The sequence below is a fragment of the Odocoileus virginianus genome, unplaced genomic scaffold (genome assembly GCF_023699985.2).
Source record: "Odocoileus virginianus isolate 20LAN1187 ecotype Illinois unplaced genomic scaffold, Ovbor_1.2 Unplaced_Contig_15, whole genome shotgun sequence".
Classification (NCBI taxonomy): domain Eukaryota; kingdom Metazoa; phylum Chordata; class Mammalia; order Artiodactyla; family Cervidae; genus Odocoileus; species Odocoileus virginianus.
The window spans coordinates 796168-815826 of NW_027224332.1; the positions used below are offsets into that span (position 1 = coordinate 796168).

At 42.3% G+C, this 19659-nt stretch overlaps 2 protein-coding genes and 1 pseudogene across 2 annotated transcripts; 1 reads left to right on the top strand and 2 right to left on the bottom strand.

Moving 5' to 3' along the window:
• Window positions 1–1909: 1909 nt before the first annotated feature.
• SLC35G1 (solute carrier family 35 member G1) lies at window positions 1910–12027 on the bottom strand. Its single transcript, XM_020876172.2, has 3 exons — window positions 11773–12027; window positions 7150–7330; window positions 1910–4953 (listed from the first exon to the last, which is right to left on the bottom strand). Exons 1-3 carry the CDS (start codon window positions 11948–11950, stop codon window positions 4215–4217), a joined length of 1098 nt encoding a protein of 365 aa, XP_020731831.2. The 5' UTR covers window positions 11951–12027; the 3' UTR covers window positions 1910–4214.
• Window positions 12028–18211: 6184 nt separating this feature from the next.
• Window positions 18212–18719, bottom strand: LOC110126477 (mitochondrial import inner membrane translocase subunit Tim17-A pseudogene; annotated as a pseudogene).
• A 205-nt stretch (window positions 18720–18924) lies between these two features.
• LOC110126497 (translation machinery-associated protein 7) lies at window positions 18925–19315 on the top strand. The gene has a single exon (XM_070464123.1). It carries the CDS (start codon window positions 18959–18961, stop codon window positions 19151–19153), a length of 195 nt encoding a protein of 64 aa, XP_070320224.1. The 5' UTR covers window positions 18925–18958; the 3' UTR covers window positions 19154–19315.
• Window positions 19316–19659: the final 344 nt, after the last annotated feature.

Genomic DNA, 19659 nt, shown 5'->3' on the forward strand with positions numbered 1-19659 from the left:
ATATTGTTGCAAATCTGGCTCAATAGATGACAGCTAGCGTAGTACCTAGTGGAACCCATTGGAACATTTTCTTGTGGACTGGACTTCTATGATATAACATTTTCTGCCTTACCTTGACACCAAATATGTCTGCTCCTTACCCGCCTGCCATAAATCCTCCAATTTCCAGGAAATGATGGGCAGTGCCAAGGTCCATGGGCTCTCTATGAACTGGTTTTCCAGGCCTGGTGTTCAAATAGGCTAAAACTTGAATGGTCTTTATGGATCCCAGAGGGTCCCTGATGGGCGTCTTGCAGAACTCTTAAGTGAATACGGTAGCAGTATTAGGTTTTATATAAGGAACCAAAGGGATCATATAACAGTGTGCTTAGAGTAGTGCTCAGGCTGACCAGCCTACACTGTAATTACCAAATCCTCACGTCCAGTCCTGACCATGGTGCCATACACCTACACTGGAGGCCAGCATGTTATCAAAGAGGTCTGGCTCTCTTCCCACTAAATTACCCTCAGTAGACTAATTATGCCTACTGGGTGAAAAGATAAGAGGCTAGAAGAGCTATGCTGTGTTTGATGAATACTACATGTGAAACACACAGAGAATCAGGCTCACCAACGCCCTCCCCAGCCCCAGTCAAAGCCAAGTGCAATATTCACAGAGCTAAAGCCAGAACTGGAAAGGTGAAAACACCTATGGATAAGATTAAAAGGCTGGTGACCCTTGGCACCCCTTCCTGGGCATGTCACCCAGGAAATCAGAGCTCTCCAACAGTAGAATTCTGTGCCAGCAAGAGAGGGCCAAATAAGGTTTGTGAGCAAGAAGACTGTTCATACCATTCCTGGTGAGGCTGCTCAGGGGGGAAGGACCTAGGGCTAGGCATCATTTTGAATAGGAAGTGAATACTTAACTCTGCTATAGTAACCACAGTTCAGTACTTAAGTGTTTTTATCCTCCTTTGTGGTCTACAAGTCTTCTATGACACTTATTTGTAACATCAGTTGGAGCAGGTAATATTTTTGGACTTAATAATTGAAGCAAATGAGGAAAACAGGCTCAAGGACACTAACTGGAAGGGCCTAGATGGAAAGGGATCACACCACCCCCAGATCTTCAGATGGCTAATCCAGTGCTTTATCCACTCTTCCAAGATGGACGAGTATGAGTGGGAGAAGCTGGAGACAGTGGAAGAAACAATGGCTCAGGTGAGCCATTGGACGCTAAAAGGCTTTAGAAGGCAAAGGAAGCACGCAAAACACAGAGGAAGGAATCTCTTGGCAAGTGTGGGAGTTGGTGGGGAGACTGACACGAGTATGGAATTTGTCTTGGGACGTGGGAAATCAAGCTGGAGAAGTAGGAATAGGATCAGATGAATAATTTGAATGTGATGTGGTGTATAAGAAAGCATTGTTATGCCTTCATGCAAACTAGAGTAACAATGAAAGCAGGGCCTTAGGCAGATTAAGCTGGCAGTAGAACAAGAATCTGAGTGGAACAAAGAGTCTAGAAGTCTTGGATCTAGAGATCCAAGATAACTGTTGTGGTAATTCAGGTGTGAGGGGATAAGTCTTGGACTAAGACAGCAGCAGTGCAAAGGATGAAGAATTCATGAGACACTAAGAAGACAAGACCCTCTAAGACTTAGTAACAAACAGATTAGCTATTGGAACAGAAACTGCTTCAACATCTGAGGAACTAGAACAATGAAGGCCTCACTGGAACATAAGATTATTTTTGAGACATTAGATTTGATGTGACAGTATCAGAGAGATAAACAGTTTGAAACTTAAGACTATATCACAACTGGCTAGAGGTCAGTCTCTTTAATAAATACATTTTGATGCACATGGATTAAAAAAAGAAACAAGTTATATTAACTAAGCATATGCTACAATCATTAAAACCAAAATATAGTTTTTCTTTCATATTAATTTTATTAGTAATTATAAAATAGAAGCAGTTTATGAAAATAGTTTCCTTTTCAAGATATAGGAACTGAAGTCTTTGCAAAATATACACACCCACAATTGTTACAATACACATCCTTGTATATAACTTGGACATTATAAAAGCTTTTAAGAATCACACCCTGTAAAAGTCAGGAGAAGAAACATTTTCTCCAACTTTGGTCATATGTTGTGACATTCAAGTACTTAAACCACTTTGTTGAAATGTACAGGCCCAGAGGGATGTAACTTCCAAGGTCCCATTTGGTTCTTTTATTGTGCAAGGTAGAGAACCAGGAGAGGCATCCCTGAGAGTTAATTAACCTTAGATATCTCAAGCAGTGGTTTACTTTCCATACTTTACCTTGGAACTAAAGGAGGGATAAATAAGACCATGGAAACCCATCTTAGGTAGGTCCCCTCCCTAGCATCCCTAACCATGGAGTATATCTCCTACAAGAGGATCTCTAACCTTTGAGCCCTAGGAAGCTCCAAGTCTATAATTATCTAACATAGCTGCAAAATGATGGTTCTGCAACTCTAAACTTGAATACTGCAGAGTAGGCTAAAGTTATAATAATAGTGTGACTCTCCTAAATAGACTTCATTTAGGATTTGTCTGGTGGGAAGCACTTGGGAAGATCAGCAAGCCAAAAATTTCCTCTGGGAACTACTGGAAAGGATCGTTTCTCACCAAGGCATAAACCTTGGAAGCCAAGTTCTTTCTTACTTTGGCAGATTTGTGATGAAACAATGGGAAAGAGCCTATAAGCGTTCAAATCTGTAGGCTTAAAATCACAGATGCTAGGTCTGATACAGTTAAGAGCTGAAGCCCTACCAATAAAGGGTTCACTGTGACAAAGAGCCATTAGTATGTACTCTCTATTTCCTGATTAACCTCTCAAGTTCTCCTAAATATTACATTCTCTCTTTAACTACAGAGTACTGGCCTGAAGAAAATTCCAGATATAAAAATGTGTTGTTTGAACTCATGAGGTTAGTATCATGGTTCAGCACTGACACTTAAGATCATACTGATACACTAGAATTTAACAGTGATTCTTTTTTTTCAAGAAATTACAAAAATCAATTGTGGATTCACAGGTCTTTACATTTAATATATAACATGAAGCATTATTATATAAAATCCCATAAGGGAAAAAGACTACAAAAATAAGTTTACTAGGATTACTGTATTTTAAAAAGTAATTTAAAAAATATACTCCAAAGTCCCTTAAGTATTTGGTTTAGAAGGTAAGAGAGGTATCTTAATAGGGTGAACCATAAGGAACTATGATTTTTGTAAGTTGAAAAGGTAAAATCTCATCAGTTTCTTATGGTTAAAGTGAATAAAACCCTGAGAAAATTTTATTTGGCATCACACCATAAATTCAAATAAAATTTATAGAAAATCACATTTCTATTATGGGGAAAACACTTCAGAATGGAAATGTGCATACTGCTTATGCCAAGATTTCTTTCTTATGATTTTTAAACACCTAAAATCTTAGAAGGTTAAGAAAAATTTAGGGGTGTTTCAAAAAAAAAAAAGAGGACAATTAGAATTACAGAATGTAGCTACAGTTGCTAATGCCACTAAAACAGAAAACTATTAGCCAGATGTGGTGATGGAAAGATTTTCTTTTTTTTAAGTTCATGCATAAAAGTTTTAGCATTAAAGTGAAAAGGCACAAATACGGGTTAAAAGAATGACAATTGTCTATAAAAGCCTTGAAAATAAGGCTAATTCATTTGTTTTATTAATATCATTAAGTAGGCACCTACTCCAAGTTTCAGCTTTGGCCTCCTAAATGGGATTACATTTCAAATGAATTCTCAGCATAACACTAACTATATAGCAGCATTATTATCAGTAAGTTTTTCAGCCTCTACACTGCTGAAAGAGAATCTAAAATTTCCTCCCATCTATATCCCATCAGTACCAAAAATACACTTCTAAAAATTACATATATTTATACTTAGAGTCAAAAATTGTGCAGTTTTTCTTCAAAGAATGATCTATCCTCTTACCAACACCTACCAATGCCACCCCAACAACAACAAAAATCCAAAACCAAAAAATAATTGACTAAATAAATCACTGCTACACCCAACTGACTGGCTTATTCTCAACTAAAGATGATACTTTATGAAATGTATTAAATATAATCAATGAAGTAAATGCAGATTTTCCAGGTGTGTGTGTGTCCACTGTGTGTCTGAACTGGGTGACGGTGTACTTTAAAAAAAATACACATTTTGGCAGTGATGCTTTATTTGGTACTATGGCACCATTTACGAATGGCTGCTCCAGTGCTACTGGCTATTACGCATAGGGAGCCACCCACTGTCCACCATGACGGCATGTCATTAAAGAAAATAATCTGAAAGATAAAAGCAAAGACCACATCCATGGTCTTCATTAATGCTACCGGCCCTGCCTTTTCTATCTGAAGGGCTTTTGCCAGAAACATCTGACCTCCCAAACCAAACATCCCAATTAGTATGAGAAACAGCCTGTCCAACCCACAGTGTGGAAGACGCCATTCTCCTAAAATAGAAAGGACAATGACGCACTCGATGAGGCCAATGATGACATAATACCAAATGCTCAACATGTAGTCCACAGATGTCCCTATTTTTCTGAGGATAACCAGAGTCATGGCAGCAAACACAGCATGCGCAAGGGCCACCAATGCGCCCTTCACGTGAACTGAATAGTCTTTATCCGTCTCCGCGACTTCGGAACCGAACAAAAATGGTGGCCTCACGATCAGTATTACTCCAGTGATGGTGAAGGCAGTGAAGAGGGCGTCCCAGGGGCTGTATTTTTCCTTGAGAAATATGCAAGCAATTATAGAGGTGAACACCGGGCAGCTAAAGGAGATAACCGTGGCATCTGCGAGAGACGTCAGCTGGTAGGCATAGTACAAAAGGATCATGGCGTTAGAACCAAGGACTCCTCTGAGGAGCAGGTAGATTCGTTGACCTTTGGGGCCTATAAACCCAGTTCTGTAAATTCAAAGGAACGAATGCATATTAAATGGACTTGGCATTTGTTTTCAAATTACATTCTTAAACATTATCTTAAAAGTCTTAACTTTCAAAAATAGGAAATGGTAAATTAATTATGTCTACAACTATTATACCTTTTACAAAGTGTTTCCTAAGTATAACTAATGACATTAAAGTGTTCACAGTACAAGCAAAAATAAGACATAAATAGTATAATTATAATTCAGCAAATAGAGATAGTATTTTCCCTATGTATTGATATATGCTTGTAAAAAAAAAAAGACAAAAGGAAAATATACTGAAATGTTCATTGTGGTTATACCTTATACAGGCAGACTCATAGGTAATTTCTCTTCTTTATATTTATTTTCTCTAAACTTTCTATAATGAAAAAGTGTTATTTTTATAATAGGTACAATTTCATTATTTAGCTGCCCTATATAAGAAAACTTGGGAATGCAAGTGTGCATTTTCAGTCTTAATGAGTTTCTTCTGTTAAAGTTGAAGCAATGCTAAAGTTTATTTTAGCCACTGAGTATGAGACAACTTTTCACTGTTCTCCTTAGGAAATGAGTTAAAATACACTGGAAAAGAAACTGTAGCATCTGGATAAGTATAGTAATTGCTGTTCAAATGCTTTTTAATTAAATATTTACAAGGCAGGGCACTGTGTAAGTTCCTGCCTAGGTGAGGCTCACTGGTCTGTTACAAAGCTGACCTTTTTAGAACAGCATCTAGGCTTGATATAGGGACCCCTGGGTCTCTGAAGTTAGAAATGAAAGTGTGGTCACCTTTGGTCCATACTTTGAGAAGCTGAGTTTTTTCCATGATAGTGAAACGTAAAATGGGTCAAAACAGATTAGTGCCAACAATGTAAGAAAATTTTTCTAAGTGCCTTACTGCCAGTACTTTTATTCCAAAATGGAGAGAATGACTGTGTTCACATCAATGGTCTGTTGGCACTCTTCAACATTTCTTAAGTCTTACCCACCATCCTTTCCTAAAATACTGTGACTTGTCCACACCTACACAGGAATTTCTGACAATATTTTTGCTCTTCCTGTATTTTCACCTTTTTCACCAAAAGCTTGGGATAAGGAGTGAAACAATTCTAAGGAAATCTGTGCTGAGTTATAGATACAAGGAGACTTTGGTAGCAAGTGACTGAAGCTTTTCATTTGGAGTCAAAACATCTTTACCCAAAGAGACAAAGAGCCAAACTGCCACCAGGAACCCAACAGTCCCTCCTCACAGGTGTCTAAATACACAGGGGTGTGTAGAGGTTATAACAGTGCGGGGGAGGCATAATTTTGACCTGGGGAGGGTGTGGGGATGGGGTCCACGTGCAAGAGGAAGAGAGGCTGGCCGGGGAGAAGACAGTAAGGATGGTGAATACAGTTTTCATATAGGGTAGAGGACAAAGTGTATCATTCCCTCCAGTTTGCAGATGAGGACACTGAACAAGAAAGGAGTTAAAAGGGCCTTTCTCAGAGAGTCAGCTGATGTGGCAAACTTCACTGCTGTCTTATTTTAAGAAATTGCCACAGTCACCTTAACCTTCAGCAACCACCACCCCGCGCAGTCAGCAGTCATCAACATGAAGGAAGACCCTTCACCAGTGAAGACTTGGACTGGCTGAAGGCTCAGATGATGGTCAGCATTGTTTGACAATAAAGTAATTATTTAAATTTTTTTTACAAAAGGCCTTTCTTAAGATCTCCTTACATCTTTCCCACAGCACCCTAGTGGGAAGATTGAAATTTTATTACTGTACCTTTCTGTCTGCCCTGGTCGGAGAACAGCCTGTTATACTTAAAGAAACCTCTGACACCAGGAGACACTACTATTTCCTCTTGTTTACTTTTCTCTTCCAAATACTTGTTATGCCAAAGGAAAGAGGGAGGGTGGTACAAGATGGGGGGAATTGTACAAGGAAAGCGTTGTTCTCAAAATAGGGGCTGGTGAATAACTGAACTCTTTCCCCTCCTTTGTTGGGCATGTGGTTTGTGCTTATGAGAGCAACTTCTATGGGTGGATCCTTGTGACTTTTCATTAATCTGAGCCAAAGGGTATGAGGATTGGTAAATCTATGAGAGGGATAAAGCAGATGCTGGAAAGTAGATGATTTAAGCAGGTCAAAAGATTTACAAACATTTATTAATACCTTCTACTTGGCACGTAAGAAATACTTACTTTCTGTATATTAAGCAAGGGATGATGATTAGCATTTGGAACACACATCGGAATGCACTAATTTCTACAGCATGGATGTCTTGCACTTTTTTAACAAATAAGGAGCCCACTGAGAAAAGGAACGCAGACAATAATGTGTAAAACAAGCCAAGTCCAGGACAGGGTGCTTTCTTCTCAGCTTCTGAAAAAGATTAAATTCTGGTTAGTCCTTGCTTCCATGTTTTATCACTTTTACTTAGATACTGAGAAAAATGGAATGACACTGATGACTAACAGAATACAAATATTACCTCCTGATTAATATCCATTCTCTGGACCTGAACCATTTTCCCCACCAAGAATAGAGAACACAGGCAAAGGGCAACAACTTAAGCCTACATTTTTAAACTGCAGTTCACGCTATAAAATGGATTTCTTTGGCTCACTGAAGACTCTTCCCTCACTCGTAAGTCAAAAAAAAGTACAAGTTTGCCAAGATGGTGAAAGAAATCTTTAAGAAATATTTATCAAGATGGCGAGAGAAAAATGCTTCCAAGTGACATTTTATATCACCTACTTGGTGAACTCAGCTTTAGACAGAACGTGTTCTTTTCTGGAAAACAGGTCCAAACTGTGTGATGTGGCTACTTGTTGATTATCTGGCTTCCCCCACAAGCCTGTGAGCTCCTCTAGGGCTGAGAACTCAGCTGAGCTATTCAGGCCTGGCCCATGGAAGACGCTGAATAAAAATTTGCTAAAGGAAATAATGTGAGAAAGCCTGGCGGGTTTTTTAAAATAATATAAGATGCATAGTCTAACACCACAGGCAAAAGCATACTGAGAAGGCTCTCTGTTTAGTTATTTTGAACAGCTGGTGCTAGTGGTAAAGAATCTGCCTGCCAGTGCAGGAGACATAAGAGACAAGGGTTCGATCCCTGGGTCAGGAAGATCTCTGGAGGAGGGCATGGCAACCCACTCCAGTATTCTTGCCTGGAGAATCCCATGGACAGAGGAGTCTGTGGGCTACAGTCCATAGGGTCACAAAGAGTCAGTCATGACTGAAGCGACTTAGCACACATGCAAGCAGATATTTAGGTTTTCATGGTTTACAACTTATCTTCCATTTAGAACACAACTTTTTGAGGGCAGGAGCTAGGTTATCTATCCCTCTGACCCCAAAGTGCTTAAAATTTTTTAAAAAAGAACTACCATCTAATTCTTGGCTTGATCTTAATCGGGAAACTTCTGTTCTCTCCAGGGCATCAAGTATTCAGTCCATTAATGAAGGTCTATAGGAGCAGCCACTGCCTCTGTCTTACACAGCTGTCTAAGAGAGGAGTAGAGCGTGCTTTCAGTCTCATCCTGGTCATTCAGAGGAGAGCAAAATGCAAAAGGGTAAGCAGAGAACTCCTTAAAAGATAGGCCACACACTGAGGAATAGTTTTTTTAAATACTCACACACAAAAAACCAAGGAGAGAATAGGATGGAAATACAGTACGGCCCTTGTTAGTTATGAGCATAGCAGAGGTGAAGGATGTGTAGGCACATGCAATTTGTAGTAAAGCAAGATTATAATTCCAATCTAGGAATTTACAGTGGGTTACTCAGCCATAAACCAGTATTGTACAATGTTTGTTTGTCTTAATGCCCTTTTCTGATAAACACAAACATCAGCTAATACATTTCAACATCCACATGTTAACTAGATACTTTTGCCCACAGTGATAAACAATTTGCAAAGTGGGACCAAACTATGATGATGCACAATCCTCCTGGGCGTACACTACAGCCTGACCTTTGTAGTAAAAGATGCCATTCTGGCCAGAGGCCTCCACCTTTTCCTGTTCAAGGTGTACAGCTGAAGGGAATGACCTGGAGTTAGCAGTCGCCATGTAATAGGTTATCTGTTATAAGTACCAGAATCCTCCATTCTCGTCTGTATCTATGTGCTCAGATACTGCAGGAACCAAACTGTACATACCCACTCAGTCCATGAGAAGGAAGCTTTAGAAGGTTAAGCACCACAAAGTACATGTCTTGGTTGTGGTCAACCTTAGACGTCAGCTTCTGAAATTTCAGAATTCAGGTCCAAATAAAATAGTTTTTCTTAGAAGAAACCTAATCGTTACATAGAACCTACACCCTCAGACAGAACAGAACAGAATGGGAAGATCAAGGACAAAAAACATCTTGGTCTGTATTTCAAGGATCTTCTCCAACCTAAACTTTTAAATTTTTCTCAAGGAATATTTTAACTTATGATATTTTAACTCTTTTAAAACTTTACGTTTCAAGGTCTGGCTGAACTTGATTATTTGTTCTGAGGCTGAGGACTGGCAAACTTCAGTCTCTTACAGAACAATAATTTTAGTCCTGTCAAAGGAAATGAATGAGAATAGAATAATCCAAAGAGGCATTTGCTTATATATACGCTTCCACGATCATACTCCATGCAAGCATATCTAATAATCCGGTAACTCTAAATAATTCAACTTAAGTGGCAACAGTGTAATTTCCTGAGTCAAAAGAAAACTGAAAAGTTGCTCGGTTTCTCTATCCTCTCCTTTAAACTGGTGATTCACTACCCAGTTGGGAATTAGAATCAACTTAGGAACTTTTAAAACTTCCATCTCAGCCCTACCCTAGACCCACTGAAACAGGATCTTGGTCACTGTAAAAAGCTCTGCTGGTTTCAGGGCCATTGCTACCCTAAGGAACTCACTCCTTCCAGGAGAATGAGAGGCACAGACTTAAGACAACTTCTCCTTGCTTCAGTCTAAGACTCACACTGTCCCTCATGAAAATAAACAGATGTCTTAGATAGCTATATGCTGTCTGTGAAGGTTATCCAAGAATGTAAGAAAAATGGGTAACAAGTTTCAGCCTGAACTTGAAAATGAACTTTCTTGAGATAAGCAGTTGGGTTAAGAGGCTAAAATGATACTGTCACAAAGTTCAGTGACCACAGTACAGAGGTTTAAAGTGTTTCTGTGGCACTCCCTTTTTTGGACTATTACCTAGTTACCTTATAATAAGTATTTCTAAGTCTTATTATTAGCAACTTTCTTTGAAATTAAAAGACCCCCTCAAGATTCTTGGGTGCAATTGCTTACATAGGTTTTGCCACGTTCTGCCTGAAATATTCCTCTTTGATTCACAAACAGGGAAATCACTTAAAAGCTTGCAAGGACTAACTCAGCAGTCCATCAGAACATTCAGGCCTAGGATATTAAGACAAGAATCTGACCTCTTCAAAGCTGCACCTCTGGTCCACTCAGCTGAAAGTGAAGTGAAGTCGCTCAGTCATGTCCGATTCTGCGACCCCGAGGACTGTAGCCCACCAGGCTCCTCTGTCCATGGGATTCTCCAGGCAAGAATACTGGAGTGGGTTGCCATTTCCTTCTCCAGGGGATCTTCCTGACCCAGGGGTTGAACCCAGGTCTCCCACATTGCAGGCAGACGTTTTAACCTCTGAGCCACCAGGGAAGCCCTCAGCTGAAGGTAACCCCTAAATAAATAATCAGAAGCCTGATCATTTCTCTTAGCATTTAGGATGAAAATGGAGCAAGAACCATCTCCCTGGGGTTTGTCTCTCTATAAAGTATGTGAACTTTGTGACTCTTACAGATAGGGAACAGTGGGGTTGGCTAAACAGCATAGAAATCCCAGGTCACACTAGGGGAGGTGACCTAGAGGATGAGGTGGTGCAGACTGTAACTTTGTCTTGAAAGGAGATCTGCCTGTTTCTCTTTCTTGGAGGAAGCCGCTTCAAGTGGGTGGTGAAGTTGAAGGAGGAATGTGCCTGAGGCTGGGAGAAAGGGCCCTGGGCTGGGTCTGTAGCAAACTGGGATCCTATGCCTGGTGCTGCCCAGACCTGTGGAGTGTCTTTTCCAAACATGCCAATCAAACAAAATCTTGCCAAAGCCCTTACTTTCCGGGGCCTTAATTTCATCATTTGTGGAAGGAAGACATTGAACAAAATAAAGTGTCCCTGGTCTTGGAGGTGGGTCCGTGAACCTCTTACCCATGTATGTAAGATTGTGCTTCTGTCTCGTTTTGCCTCAGTTGCTAAAAATTCCTTGTAACTCAAAAAAGGTTAAGAACCAGTGGTCCCACTCAACTTTGCTTTCCCAAGAGTCTTAAGACTGAGACAAACATTTTTCTAGACTTGATGCTTTTCAACTTCCTCTTCGAGGAACACCGTTTACCATTGATATCAGTTCTTGGTTAGCTTCCTCCCAACCTCAGCCCGCTTCGTGATGGCCTTTCTCGCTGACCCCCAACCTCCGGCAGGGCGCACCGAACGACAATCGGACTCCACGATCCTGCCAGCAACACTTTAATTATAGGAACAGTTTCAGAATCCCAAATGGATTCCAAAGCAATCAGAAACTTTCTCCGGTCTTTCCGCCGACTGGGACGCAGGGGGCTTCTTCTTCCCAGCCCGCACCCCGCCCGCCTCCCCCACTCCGCCCGCAGGTGACAGCGCGAGGGTGTTCAGGAGCTTCCAGCAGGGTGGGAAGGAGAGGCGCGGTCCACCATGCGCAGCCCCCCGCCTGCCGCTGCGGGGGCTCCCACCCACTGGCGCCCTCCTGGTTCCCCCATAGGCGAGACCCACGCCAGGGTCCGCGCCCCGCACTCACCCTGCTTGGCACGCGAGCCGCACGGCGAGGAAGGGCACTGCCAGTACCCTCCGGGGCCGGGCGTCTCCACTACCTCCGCAGCCGCCGGCTCCAGCCTGGAGCCCGGAGACGGGATGTCCATCAGCGGCAGCCCGGACTCCTGCCGCTTGGCGGCCCCAGTATCATCCAGGGGCCGCATCCCCGGCCCGCGCTCTCCCCGCGGCCACCGCGGCGTCTGGAGCCTGCCGCCGCGGCTCTGCTGTTCTGCTCTTCCGGCCCGCGGCAGTCCGGATGCTGCGCATGCGCCCCCCACCCCCCCGCCCGGGAGCCGAGCTCGTCCTCCGCTGCCCTCTCACTTTCAGCTTCTCTAGCGCGAGGCCGACTGCCTGCAGGTTAGCCGGGACAGAGCCGCAGGCGTCCACCCCTCTGCTGCGGTCCCGCTAGACTGGCCAGCGACGTGGAGTCATGCTTCCGACGGACACTGGACCCCTTTCTGTCATTGCGAAGGGAGGCTTGGACCCCCGCGGGTCCTGTAACCTTCTCTTGGGGCGGCCGGTGGGGAGGTTAGAATAGGGTGCATTTATTTATCCGTGTGGCGCGGCATTCAGCATCTGTAGCACACCCTGAAGACCTTGAAAGCACTATGCCTGTCTTTGAAGGATCGTGGGTTTTTTCTCTTTTGTATCTGTCTTTGCCGCTTACCCAAGGAAAGTCGAATTTTACTGGTTTGGGGTTAAAAAAAAATTTAGCACGTAACTATGGGGGAAATGTAAGACTGGGGCGGAACCCATTTATGTTGTTGCTTTTTGTAACTGTAGGCATTCACTGTTGATCTTCATTGTCTTTGTCTTTCCGTCCATTTCTCTTCCTTGTTCATTTTCTCCATCCTCCCTCCTTTCTTTCCTTCCTATTGTCATGTGGTTAGGGGAAAAAATTCCAACACCTTGATTTAACTGCACCTGGTAAAATCAGAGATTTATGTCATTTGGCCCCTGGATTCACTAATAGCCTCTGTATGTTTCCATAATTCTTTTTTTCATCTCTTTGCTTGCTTCAGATGTGAAAAAGAGAGTCTCTGGGCAAGGATGGACCTGTCTAAACTGTTCTAGGTCCAAGCGCAAGCAGGTTACTAAACAAGAGAAAGAGGTTTGTCTTTACTTAGATATTTGCACAAAGTGGTCCACCGCTGAACAATATTGGACTTGAAATCAGCAGGAATCCTGATTCTATCACTGAATGTGTGACCTCGTACAGTCACTACTGTGCTACCTGAAGTCAGCCTCGGTTACTTCATTTAATTAACAGAGATAAAATATTTCCCTTCCGACTTTGCAGAGTTGTTGTGCAGTGATGTGGACAAAAGTACCATGTCACCCAAAAAGCATTTTACTGGGAAAGCAAGGTGTATTTTTAAATAGGGCAAACATAGTTTATCCTCCAAACTGGGACTTTTTTTTAGAGTAAAAAGGGGAGCTTATTTAAAAATTATGCAGGACAGTAGGCATAAACTGGTAATGCCCTAGGCAAACTGGGACAAATGACCATGTGAATTCTAAATTAACATATACTTTTTCCTTGTTCCAAAGAATAATTCAAGACTGCTTACAAATATATATGTGCAACTGATTTATTGATGGTGGTGGAAGGTATTTTGGTGGGGAAATTATAGGGAAGGGTGATGAGAATGGTAGTTCATGATTAGGAAGGAAGAACCAAGAAGCTTCTCCAAACATGCACAAATCAAGTGCAGTATCACAGTTGCATTCTGAGATTTAAATGTGCAGAACATGTGAATAGCCCTTGAGATATTGTGACTTAACGAGAAATATGTATTTGGCCACATTCAGATGACCAAAATGTATTTCTCACATGTATGTGATCTTCAACCTGAGTTCCTGGCTCATAGTTCTCAAAATCCTTGGAATTTCCTGAGCAGTAAGAGCAATAGGAGCATCTTTTGTTATAGTATTTGTTCTCTTGTCCTCACTTCTTAAAACAGCTTCTGTGCCTTAGAGGTGAAACAGATGCCTTGTCATTCAGAACACGCTTCTTTCCACCACTCCTGGGTTTGTATTAATTTTTTTTTTTTTTAAGCACCTAAGGATGGGGGCTTGTTACCGAGGGAATCAACCCTGAGATTAAAGGATTAACACTTTTGGTCCTACCCTCACCCTTCACTCTCCACCTCCAGGGAGGTGGGTAGGAGCAGCTAGAGATTGAGTTCAGTCATCAATGGCCAGTGATTTTCATCAATTAAGCCTATAATGAAGCCCTCATAAAAACCCAAGAGGAGGGATTCAGAGAGCTTCTGCATGGGTGAATATGTGGAGATGCTGGAACAGTGATGTGGGCAGAGAGGGCATGGACACTCAGCATCCTTTCCCTGTCCCTTGCCCTGAGCATCTATTCTACCTGATTGTTACTGGTTATATCTTTTTATAATAAACTGGTGATCCAGTAAGTAAAAAGTTTCTCTTGGTTTTGTGAACTGCTCTAGCAAATTAATCAAACCTGAGAAGGGGGTGGTGGAAATCTCTGATTTATAGCCAGTTGGTCAGAGGAACAGGTAACAATATGGACTTAAAACTAGCATCTGAAATCCAAGAAAGGGGGACTTTAGAACCTCTAGTTTGTAGCAGGTTGGTCAGAAGCACAGGTGATCATGTGGGCTTGTGATTGGCATCTGAAGGCATGGGGGCTGTCTTTAGGATAAAGTCTTTTACCTGCGAAATTAACCTGTGCTGTCTTCAGGTTTACAGTGTTGTGTTGGTGTTTTGTTGCTTCAGTTGTGTCTGACTCTACGACCCCACTGACTGTAGCCTGTCAGGCTCCTCTGTCCATAGGATTCTCCAGGCAAGAATACTGGAGTGGGTTGCCATTTCCTCCTCCAGGGGATCTTCCCAACCCAGGGATCAAACCCATGTCTCTTGAGTCTCCTGCATTGGCAGGTGGATTCTTTACCATGGAGCCAACTTAGAATTGAGTTAAATTGTAAGACACCAAGCTGGTGTCTAGAGAACTGTGAACCACTGCAGCATTGGGTCCAGGAACCCATTTAGTCATCCTCTGAAAATTGTGAAGATGGTGGTTAAGAAGCAGAAGGAAGAAAGAACTGGATGAGTTGAGCAAGAAGTACCTCAACTACTTCACTTTGATCACCATCCTCAAAAAAAGAGAAGAGAAAGGGCTTCCCTGGTGGTCCAGTGGTTAAGAGTTCACCTGCCAATGCAGTGGATTTGATCCCTGGTCCAGGAAGATCTCAATGCCATGGGGCAACTAAACCCATGTACCACAACTACTGAACCTGTGCTCTAGAGCCCAGGAGCCACAACTACTGAAGCCTGCAAGCCCTAGAGCCTGGGCTCTGCAACAAGAGAAGCCACTGCAATGAGAAACCAGTGCATTTAAAAAAAAAGAGTGAGGAGAAGAGAGAAAAAAAAGAAAATATGTGTCACACCAGTGTTGACTAAGGTAATGAAAGGGTACTGGAATGATTTTGATCTTGGAGTTTATTCATTTAACTTGCTTTCCTTCTGCTGCTGACCTTGATACATGTATGATATCAGTACAGTCATTTGTTGAATAAACAGAGCCATACAAACTTAAAAAGCTACTGGTAAGAAACGTATAGACCAGACTAGAAATAAGAAGGCATGGCTCTGTTGCAGTCCCACCCAGCAGAGGCTTGGAATGGTTAAGTTCTTCTTTGAACATTGTTATTTCAAGGCTCTGTGACACTAACATTAAGCTGGGCAAAGATGGATTTCCCCTATAATATGAAGGGTGGGGCAGAAATCCTGACTGTAGGGGAAACTGACTCAGCCCATTTTTGCAGTGGTCTCAGGGAGATTTTTGACCTCAAGGCAGAGGAGGCAAGGAGGAAGGGTTGATTTTGAGTTAGCTAAAAGATGGAATGGACAGGATTAGTTGAACAGATGTGAAAGAGCATTGCTTCCATTTGCAGAGTCATGCAGTGTTCCAACTGCAATTCCTCTGCTTCTGAAGAAATTCAATCCTCTAGTGAAAACAGGAGCTCTTGACACGATGCCAGCTAGTCACAGTGACCGTGGCACACATATAGTTTTGGTGTCAAGAAAAAGAAGGAAGATGAACGTAGAAGAGAGGTGAGTTCTAGTTGTCCCATTATTAATAACAAGTTAAAGTCCACAATCCTCATGATTCCAGTGGTGGCAAACAGAGACCTCCAGGAACTGCAGAAGATCAACTCCTCAATTCCACTATGTTTTGCATGTCAGGGATGTTCTTAAGTGAGACATATGTAAGTCAGGAGCTCTTTCCTGGTATGTCTAGCTGATGCACACCAGACTGGTATCTTGGTACTGATTTGTATATACTCAGAAGAATTGAAAGCAAGGTATCGAATGGATATTTGTACACCAATGTTCATAACAGTGTTATTCATAATAGCCAAAGAGGGAAACAACCCACAGATCATCAGTGAATGAATGGATAAAGAAAACATGGTATATCCATAAAATGGGATATTATTCAGGCTTAAAAAAGGAAGGGGATTCTTTCCATGCTACATGGATGAACCTTGAAAACATTATGCTAATTGAAATAAGTCAAGCCTAAAAGGGAAACTACTGTATAATTCCACTTATATTCGGGACATAGAATAGTCAAATTTATTGACACATAAAATAGAATGGTAGTTGCCAGAAACTGAGAGGAGGAGGGAATGGGGAGTTATGATTTAATGGGTACAGAGTGTCAGTTTGGGATGATGAAAGAGTCCCACCGATCACGGTGGTTGTTGTACAGCAATGTGAATTCACTTAAAGCCACTGAACTGTATACTTAAAAATGGTTAAAATGATAAATTTTATATTATGTATATTTACCACTATTTTAGAAAGTTTAAAATATGACAGGAAAAACCCTTCTGAGAGTGTGCAATAGACAGCTAAAAAAACCAGCAATGTAAATCCAAAGTCAAAGCAAATCTAGGTCTACATACAAACTGAGGCATGCAAAGATATTTTCCCCAACATGGCCATCTCCTCTCTTAAGTTCTGGCTCATAGTTATACAGAGATAATAATGCATTTTTTAAAAAAAAGGAAATAATAGAACTTCCCTGTTGGTCCAGTGTTTATCCACCTGCCAGTGCAGGGGACATCGGTTCCATCCCTGGTCAGGGCAGATCCCCACATGCTGCAGGGCAGCTAAGCCCGTGCACCACAACTACTGAAGTGCCTGTGCTCCGCAACAAGAAGCCACCACAATGAGAAGTCCGTGCACAGCATAGAGAGTAGCCACAACTAGAGAAAGCCAGCATGCGGCAACGAAGACCCAGCGTGGCTGAAAATAATGAATAAATAAGTCTTTTTAAAGAAAGAAATAACAGGAGGAAGAGCGGCAGCATGGTATTGCATGTTCCAGGCTTCTGAAACTTTTCCATCCAAGTGTCCTTCACAGCTAAGAAGTGTGAGCTTTGAACTCTAATTTCTGGAGACAGAGTTTAAAGCCCTCATCAGAAATGGTAAGTTTGGTTTCTTTGAAGTTCGGTGTCCCAGCTTCAAAATTTGTCAGTTTTCCATTCTATTCCCTAATATATTTATGTTGATCTTAGTATAATTCTGCCATGTAACTCATTCAGCTGATGCTGTTTGAGTGCATATGCCTGACCATTCACAATTCCTAACAGGGGTAGAGTGAGGAACAAAAGAGATAAGTCTGCATTTCTCATAGAGATGTGGTAGGGGATGATGGAGAAAAAAAAAAGGATGCTAACATGACCTAGCATCATGCAAAATCGTTCAGAACCATGTGAGTTTTGTTTCACTTCCTGCACCTTCCCAGTTTGACACACTCGCCTGGGGGTTAGAACAGTGTTCTGTGTGGTTGTGCGAGTCTGAATGCATCCATTGGGCTCTCTTCATCTCTCTTTCCTCAGCTCAGAAGTCACAGGACTGGATCCCCAAGCAGTCACTGTTGGGCAGAGCAGAGCCCTGCAGGCCTTACCATGGCCGGAACTTTCTCCAGCAACTCCTTGCTTCATTTATTTATTTTTTTAAAGAAAGAGCAATCTCCAGGCATTTTTTGTTGTTTGACTAAGAAAACAAAACCAGTCAGAGAAGTCCCCGAGGAAAGTCATGCTTCATGACTGTTTATTCTGTGGCCCTTCATCTTCTAAGTACTTATAAGTACTTACTGTATTTCCTTTTAGAGATTTTAGACATTTATTTTGATCACAAATGCAATCCAAGTGTGAATAAATAAATGTATTATCTTTTAAGAACATACCTAACCCCCTGCCCATCCCCCACCCCCGCCATGTTCCTTTAAACAGAAAAAGGTTCTGAATGTTTCTTCATAGCCTATTTGGCCATAGTTGGCCCACCTACAGTTTTAAAAACAGACTGAACTTGATCTTCTGAAATCCTTCCTAAACCTACAGCTCATTCTGTTGAAGAAATCCTGAGAGAGAAGTCCTACTAGTATTGTCAATAGTCTCCAAAAGGTGAGGATGGTAACTGGGCTGATGGCAGCTAGAAGGGGTTTTCAGCAAAAGGAGGACCCTTGGGAAACTGGACCGAGGCAAATCTTGTCAATAAAATACCAGTTCCTTCGATGAGAGCCAGGAGAATGCCACCCACTGAGGCTTATCCAACATGGATTCTGGTCCCTTTCTTGCTCCCAGAATGGCTCCTGTTAAGGCTTCACTCGTGATGGAGTTCCAGGTGTCTTCTTTGGCTCAGACTTGAACCATACTGCAGTCAGTCTCGGAAAACAGACCTCTCCAGACTGCAAAGTTAACCTCCCAACTGCAGAACCCTGGTAGCTATCAAGTTCCCTCGTTGTCTGTGGTTTACTCCTACCAGAGAATTGTGGGAACTTTTGATTACTTGAGAGATCCCACTATTCATGGTTCCCATCCTAAAGGCCGGCACTGCAGCCATCCGTCATGCGCCCGGGGCAGGGCTGGCGTGCCTCCTGCTCCATCTTCAGTCCACTGCTTCTCAGTCAGGCCCTTGCGTTAGTACTCTCCTCTGTGCCCACCAGGCAACAGACAGCTCCTAAAAAATGATTTCTGGGGCCCCAGGGAACCTGTTTGCTCCTGTGGGAGCTTGCTTTCTGTTTACAGATGATCTGAGAATGAGGATGTCTGAACTGTAGACTTGGCTTCATATGATAGAAGTATAGCATAGGTGGCAGGGTCTGGGGAAGGGGCGGCAGGCGCCATGTCGGGCCGCGAAGGTGGCAAGAAGAAGCCCCTGAAGCAGCCCAAGAAGCAAGCCAAGGAGATGGACGAGGAAGATAAGGCATTCAAGCAGAAGCAGAAGGAGGAGCAGAAGAAACTCGAGGAGCTAAAAGCAAAGGCCGCGGGGAAAGGCCCCCTGGCCACTGGTGGAATTAAGAAATCTGGCAAAAAGTAAGCTGTTCCTTGTGCCTGAGGCAATGATGACCCTTAGTTCCATTCCTGTTTAAACACCTGGATTCCCTGCCATGATATCTGTTGCCGCCTATAGCTAGAATGAAGTGTTGTCTTGGAACCTATTGTACATTTAAGAATAAACTTTTGTAAAAAAAAAAAAAAAGTACAGCATAATCCACCTTACCCCCAAGTTTGTTATAATTTGGGATTTGGATTCCACCCAGCTCTCATTATAATAATTGCTCTTTATTAAATGCTTAAAATATGCCAAGTGCTATTAAATGCATCGTTTCATTTAATCCTCAGGTGAACTTTATCAGACAGTTTAGCGTAATGGCTGAAAGCTGGGGTCTGGAGGCAGACTGGCTGGATACTCTCCTGTCTGCCTTACTTAACAGCTGTGTGACTTCAGACAAGTTACTTAGCCTCCCTCTGAGCCTCGGTTTACACGTCTATAGAAAGGGATAATAAAAGTACCCAACTTGCTCGGGCCTGGTGCACTGGGAA

Excerpts from the sequence above, each read along its gene's own strand:
- SLC35G1 (XM_020876172.2), bottom strand. The coding sequence starts at position 11,950 with ATGCGGCCCCTGGATGATACTGGGGCCGCCAAGCGGCAGGAGTCCGGG. Across the intron at positions 7,331-11,772 it reads CGGCTCGCGTGCCAAGCAGG|AAGCTGAGAAGAAAGCACCC; the intron begins GTGAGTGCGGGG and ends AATCTTTTTCAG. Across the intron at positions 4,954-7,149 it reads CCTTGCTTAATATACAGAAA|AACTGGGTTTATAGGCCCCA; the intron begins GTAAGTATTTCT and ends TTGAATTTACAG.
- LOC110126497 (XM_070464123.1), top strand. The coding sequence starts at position 18,959 with ATGTCGGGCCGCGAAGGTGGCAAGAAGAAGCCCCTGAAGCAGCCCAAG.